At 41.5% G+C, this 7,077-nt stretch overlaps 1 protein-coding gene across 1 annotated transcript in view; it reads left to right on the top strand.

Moving 5' to 3' along the window:
• edar (ectodysplasin A receptor) overlaps nt 1-5,436 on the top strand; it is a 41,140-nt gene extending 35,704 nt beyond the window's left edge. Inside the window, exons 10-12 of the mRNA XM_083921957.1 lie at nt 663-987; nt 1,105-1,168; nt 2,553-5,436. Coding sequence (XP_083778083.1) covers nt 663-987; nt 1,105-1,168; nt 2,553-2,938 — 775 coding nt within the window. The 3' untranslated portion in view covers nt 2,939-5,436. The remainder of the gene's footprint in view (nt 1-662; nt 988-1,104; nt 1,169-2,552) is intronic.
• The last annotated feature ends 1,641 nt before the right edge of the window (nt 5,437-7,077 follow it).

Here is a 7,077-nt window from a genome sequence, read left to right as displayed (position 1 = left end):
GTAGTTTATCTAAAATCCCTATTATACAAATGTTTTTTCTTGCACACTGAGGACAGTCTTTTATTAGGTTCTTTGTGATTGGATAATAGTTTTACTTTGTTTTAAGGAAAGGGCTTTTTCATTCTTTCATGACAACTGTATGGGAGGTGATATTTTTTTTTTTATAAAGCCATTCCTTAACAACAGTCATGGAGGGCACCAATATTACACCTGTCCTTTGGCTATACTGAAGATACAACTGTATGTCGTCAGCAGTGGTAATAGATGCAGTTGAACGGACCCACTAGGTTACCTAGTTACCTAGGTTTCCGCCATTGTCAGCTCGTATGAGTGACGTTCAATTGCCTCAAGGAGCTGCTGTGGTTGAGATGAATGGAAATTTAAAGATAGGTCTATAGTTATTTGGATGGGTTGGATAAAGGGTAGTTCTGTTTTTTTTTAAAGGGTTGGGTTGGTTGCCATCTTAAAATCATCAGGAACAAAGGTAATAGGTGTTTCCAGGACCACACTTACAATCTATGGAGATAACTAGCTGATGTCTCGGAGTGCAACGCGACCTAATCCCTGGCAGGGGATCACGCACATTTAAAGTGTTATATGGGCTACCAATAAGTATGTGGGCATGTAAATATAGTCGAATATGTGTGTGTTTGTGCATGCAGTGAAAATGATGCATCATCAGAGAACGAACAGCTGTTGAGCCGCAGCATCGACAGCGACGAGGAGGCAGCATCTGACAAGCAAGGCTCAGCCGAGAACAACAACCCCAACCTGTGCCTCGTCAACCTGGGAAACAAACCCGACCTCTGCCTGCTGTCTCTGGGCCTCTTGGAGCGGGACCGAGCCTGCAACGGGGCCCCCACCATTGCAGCTGGACAGGCCAAAAACATCCCGAGTCCCAACCACATTGGCAACGTCAACCACATTGCCAGCACCAACCACATCGGCAGTGTGAACGCAATCAGCAACAACAATAAAACCCCCGGGGTAGGAAGATAAAGTTTTTAAAGATGTTACTCTAAGTTAAATATGTGATTGTGAACAGATCCTGAGTTCAGTTTCATCTGGAAATAACGTAATGCTGTTTTTCCCCCTACCACACAGATGCTACAGAGTCGAAGGAAAAAGATCCTGGATCTGTATGGTAGAGCCTGCAATGTGACAGAGGGTAAGTCAGAAAATATCCACCTTACCAAGCGTTGTAATCAAGGATTGATTTCTGCCAGTTCTGTGGGGGTATATGACTTCTTTCTGCTGAAGATAAACTATTTGTATGAACTGTGTTGTCACTTTAAAGAAAATTGCTTTAGGAAGTGAAACGGACCCAGAAAGAAGTCATTACCTCACTCTGCAGGCCTCGTTTTCCACAAATAAACAAAATTCCTGACTTGTTCACATCTAATGTGCTAGGATGATAACATTTGATAATTTGCACTATGGACTTTAAGATGGACAGTTTGACAGGTTCCCAAAGGTGATGCAAAAATGCACACAGAAACAGCTCGATCACCCCTGTTGGCTGACTGCAGTTTAGCAACCTGACTCTGGGAACTCTTGTTTGGAGATCTTTTGGGAAGGGGCAAAAATACTGGTTGCTAGATTGGATAAACCGTCTGTCTATTGGGCCAAAACAACAGATCAGATCAAAGGAGAGTATGACGTACAAACAGAGCGTCGGGGCAAAGCTCAGAAAGTAAATAACATGTCGGGTGCCCAGTTCATATTCCAGCAGAAAGATCCAAGAGATAAAAGCGTTAGCGAGCGGCTAACAGAATTAGGGATACAACTGTCTGAAAATGTTTCTACACCAGGTCGGATTTGCATGTGTTCCGTCACACTTACCCCCGCCTCAAATCTGACGCTGATTGGCTCCAATTTTTCTCTCTTACACGTAACCAGACTGATCTGTGAGTAAAATACAATGGAGCTTGCGAGATCAGGATGGTCTCACTAGGCTAGTAGTTTAGGTCATCAACCCCACCACCTCTATGTTAGTGGAATGACGTCAAATTTTTCCAAAAGATGGTTCCTGTCAATTTAGGTTTAAGTCTTCACTTTTAGAGTTAGGTTTGGTTTTAATTAGTTGTTAGATGCTTTTTTTTTTTTTTTAAAAAGGGGGGAAACATCATGATTGATTGATAGCTGTGGTTGACTTGCGCTTGGTTGGGCAGGTGTATGGGTGGGACTTCAGCTCCATGATCGCTCCTTCGCACACTCAAAAATTACAAGATGGCATCGCCCATATTGGGGATATTTTGGCTTCACTTTAATACAGGGGGAGGAAGTGGAGACACATCGTCCATTATATATAGTCTAGGATTGGTACTAAACACACAGTGAAGCTTAGTTATGCAATTATTTGGTCAAATACCACATTTTTGGACAAAATAAATGACTCTAGAGGAAGAGTCATTAGAATATATTTAGGGAACCTTGAATAACAGTGCCAAATTTCACTGCAATACTTGTGTGTTATCCATACAGCCACACCACTAGCATTGCTAAATTTTATCTAATGCTCAGTCACGTCTAACACTCCTGTCCCTCTCCAGGCCTGAGCCCAACAGAGCTTCCTTTTGACTGTCTGGAGAAGGCCAGCCGCATGCTGAGCTCCTCCTACAGCAGCGAGGCAGCCGTGGTGAAGACATGGAGGCACCTGGCTGAGAGCTTCGGGCTAAAGCGCGACGAGATCGGTGGCATGAGCGACGGCCTGCAGCTCTTCGAGAGAGTGAGCACGGCAGGTTACAGCATCCCCGACCTCCTGACCCGCCTGGTACAGATCGAGAGGCTGGACGCCGTGGAGTCGCTCTGCTCTGACGTGCTGGGAAGCGGTGAGATGGCGGCAGCTGCCGGACGGCAGGGCAACAGCAGTTTTCACAGCCAGTTGGTCTGTCCATCCCCATGCCAATCTCCATCCCAGCGCTGCGCCAGCGTCTAAATATGTGTTGGAGCACAGACTTGAAAGACTCAGATGCCTTACAGTATACATGTATGTAGGGACACATAATGCTCTGACAAAGAGGACAGCACATATACAGTATACACCTTACCCCTATCACATGAAGAATGTCAGTGGACCTCCCGGTGCACAATCCTTTCTTTCCTATTATGGGTTTTCTCTGCCATGAAGATAGTATTCTAAATACTTTGTGTGACCTTAATGTTCTGTCTTTCTGAAGTGCTAGAGTTTGAGAAAGACAAAAAAGACCAAAGATTAATATTATTCTCTACAGCAGTTTGCTGCTTCAGATATTTTCTCCTCTGCAAGAATACAATAATCACAATTTCTATTTTATTTTAGTCTTTCTCAAATGCTAAGGGATTTTAACAAAAAGCTAGATTAACTGTGCGCTGGACGCAACACAGTCAGTTTTGTTACAAAATCTTGTTGCTGATGAAAATGGTTACTGAATAGCTCCACTGCATCGGCACCAGGCAAGTGCCTATCTTGTAGGCACACTGGTGCATCATAAGTGGGAGGATTGACGATGCCTTCTCAGTTGTGCTCTCCCTGAACCGTCTGATCAGGACCAAAATCAGCAGGTTAATCCTGCAGCTGATGTAACTAGATGTTAATGTTAGGACCTCGTTTGACTGCGGCATCAGTTAATATGCATAACTGTGCCTACAGCTATGGTGTTGTCATACAAAGACAGCAGATATGAGCGCCCCACTTAAAATGCAATCATAATGCCCAGCTAGAAATGCTAAAACATCATTAAGCTCAGTTTTCATCTGGTAAACTGTGTTTGGGCATTTTGGGGACACCTAGTGTCTCTTACTGAATTGTCACCAGCACACACAAGATTATAGTCAACATTACAGAACAGAATTTTTTATAGACATGTTGGTATTTTTAATTAAATGCTTGAAAATTGTAAAATTGTAAATTTCAGGTTGATTCTGTGATGATGTTTCTTTAAAAACTCCAAGTGAGCTTTATTAATGGATTACCAGGTGTGTTCAGTGTGGAAACACTGATCACAAATATACATGTAGTTTACAGAAAAGTTCAACCAATCATAACGTACTTAAAAAAAAGAATCAGTCAGAAATCTGAATCTAAACTGTTTAAACTGTTTTTGTTGGACACCGATCATTGTTGCCGGTTGTGTCTTTTGTGATTATTGCTAAATAACCACAGAATCACCTCAGCCTTACCATTATTTTGCTGTGAAGTTAAATGACGTTGGTTGCTTTTCTGCTCTCAGTTGAAGTTTTTTCAACTTAAGGCATTCAGGGCACAAAAACAAGGTGCATAGAGCAGAAAAACGTGAGGCGCTCAGCAAAACATAACACTTGACCCTCATTGAAAACAATTACCAAAAGCAACCCCAGGCTGCTAAAACTCACCCTGTATGATCGGGGCCTTTCCTGAACTTTAACACACACACACCCACAGCTGCGGCAACTACTTCCTCAGTGCAGAAGTGACCCAATCTGTGACCCCCCCCTCATAATTCTTCCTCTCCCCACTTATTCCCCTTTTACCCCAATACTGCGGTGCAGTGCTGCCGCCAGCCCTAATTATTTGGCGTGTGGCTCCCCGGGCCCCTAATAGGCTGAAGTGTTGTGGTTTACAGAGCGGGTGCAAAGTGCCTGTGATTTCCAGCACCCAATTAAGCATTTAGGGCCACTTAACCACTGAAAGCCCAGTGGAAAAGCTGTAAAAAGCCTGCATTAAAAAGAGAGATGCCACAGCAGAGGCATGACTAACTGCCCCCAGGGTTGCTGCACTGTGAACGGTACAAGAATGCAGCCGGTTGTGGTGGAAGCATCGCTACGGTTGTCCCATAAGGTCTGACCTTACTCAGCTTTTGTGGTCAGCTCAGTCATGCTCAGACAGGATTTAAGCTCCCCTCTCCCCTGTGGGACCAATATGGCAAATGAGAACAATATGCCCACCTCTGAAAGGCAGCTGAAGCTGGTTAAAGGTTTTACGTACAGAGACGGAGGGTGACGATAAGTCGATAAGTTAAACTTTGTTTAAACTGTGTTCATCTTAGCTGCATTAATAGTGATGATGTGAACAGGTATGATGCTACAGGTCCTGCTTTCTCCAGTGGTTAAGCTTCAAAACCCTGCAGTACGCTGCAAAGGCCAATTTTAACAAGCAATGCCAAGACTTACTTCGATGCCATTTCCGGGAATAGGACTGATATCTGAAGTTAGATGTTTTCACCATAATGTCTGATGACCGCTCAGCACAAAATCCAACACATCACTCCTGCCAAAGTGCCAAGTGGTTTTTGCTATTGCTTTTTTGTTCATATTTTTCACGGTAAACTCTGGGGCTGGACTCCAGTACTTTAAATTAATTAAAGCGCATGTTTATCAGGCATGTCTTCAATTTCTTTTTCCTTCAACATTTTCCTGTCAAGGAAAATAAAAAGCTTACATTTATACTGTCTTCTTAGAGCAGGGTTGTCTTTATCAAATCCAGTTGAATTTTGTTTTATAATTTTATAAATAATCTAATAGCTGTATTGAATTGAAATAGACTCAAGCCCTGGTTTAAGACAGGCAACATGCCTGACACATATAAGGAGATGAGAAGCCAAACATGGATTACTTACCTCAGTAGCACATACAGTATAGTAGAACATGTACAGTAGAAACACACAGACTCATCACAGAACCAAAGTATAACTGTATATATAACTTATTATTGTACATAATGTATACATTAATAAAGATGTATGGCAAAAATGACTTGTTTGAATGTCATGATGGAATAACCAACTGTCATTGGGACTACTTTGCGATTTGATGAAAGAGAGAAACACAGACAGCCATAAATATCCAACCGAATATACGTTTCAGTGTGGACGCTCACATCGTTATCTTAAAGTTATCGTTCTTGGTGGGGATGGCACTTAAGAGTATAATACAGCCATGCTCTTTGAGGCTGTACTAAGGCACCGTTGTTATTTATGCTCAACTCCAATGTTGGCATGCTAACATGTTGCTGTTTTACAGATATAATGTTGACCATGTTCATCTACCATGCTAATATTTGCTAATAAGGACAAAACAAAGTTAGATCTTGAGGATGAACGCATGTCATTAGTTTCACAGGTATCTGTTCATGATAAATTAAAACTCCATAAGCTGTTTAGATAACTTAGTCTGGACCAAAGCAGTGAACCAAGTTTGCCATCAGTCAAGCAACACTTGACACCAGCATGAGAATGTTGATCATAATTATGAAAATAAATCAGAACAGGTTATTTTTTACTGTTCAGAATTTGATATAATATCTACTGTGGCTGTACCACTGCTTTACTAGCATGCTTTGTTAAATAACCAAGACACTTCAACAAAAACCTTTATTTTATGATAAAAAACAGTGAGCAAAATTAGAGAGCAGTAACCATTGTGTCAGAAGAGAAGATTTAGACTATGTTTTCTCAGGGCTATAGGATTAAAAAATGAACTTCTCACACTGCTCTGGTTTGATCTCGGTCCATTCTTCTTGCAAGTCCATTCTTTTTGAGAGTCTTTGGATAATCCTCTCCTCCATTCTTCTTGTGCACTTGTTTTACGTGGACCACAAGCCTTTTTGAGGGACTTAAATGAATCTGTGTCCTTGTACCGTTGAAATTTTCTTGAAATCACAGACTTGGAACGCACAACCTCTCTTGCGATGGCTGAGAGGGTCATCCCTTTGGCCTTCATCTGGACAACCTGGTGTTGCAGTGGATTAGCCACGGAGGATATTCTATCAAATTCTGAACAAATTCTGAAAAATAACAGTATTTCATAATAAATCAAGTATTAACAACTTGTTCTCTAATTTTGACCTTCAGCGTATACAGTCCCTGAGTAAGGATTCCTCAAATACTATGTTTTAGTGACAGAGAAGAAGATTTTTTATTTAGAAAAGTTTTAAAAAGACAATACACAGGATTACACAGAAACACACACGCAACCACTGGTACAGTATTGCTCAAATATATATAAAACATGTAATTAGCCATAACAGATGACAGAGGTTAATGAAACTAATATACAGTATAGTACATAATTCCATATGTCAATCCCAAGTTGTTGTTGTTGTTGTCAGCCATTACAGTA

The sequence above is a fragment of the Echiichthys vipera genome (assembly GCF_963691815.1).
Source record: "Echiichthys vipera genome assembly, chromosome: 10".
NCBI classification, from domain to species: domain Eukaryota; kingdom Metazoa; phylum Chordata; class Actinopteri; order Perciformes; family Trachinidae; genus Echiichthys; species Echiichthys vipera.
This window is presented reverse-complemented; position numbering and strand designations above follow the sequence as displayed.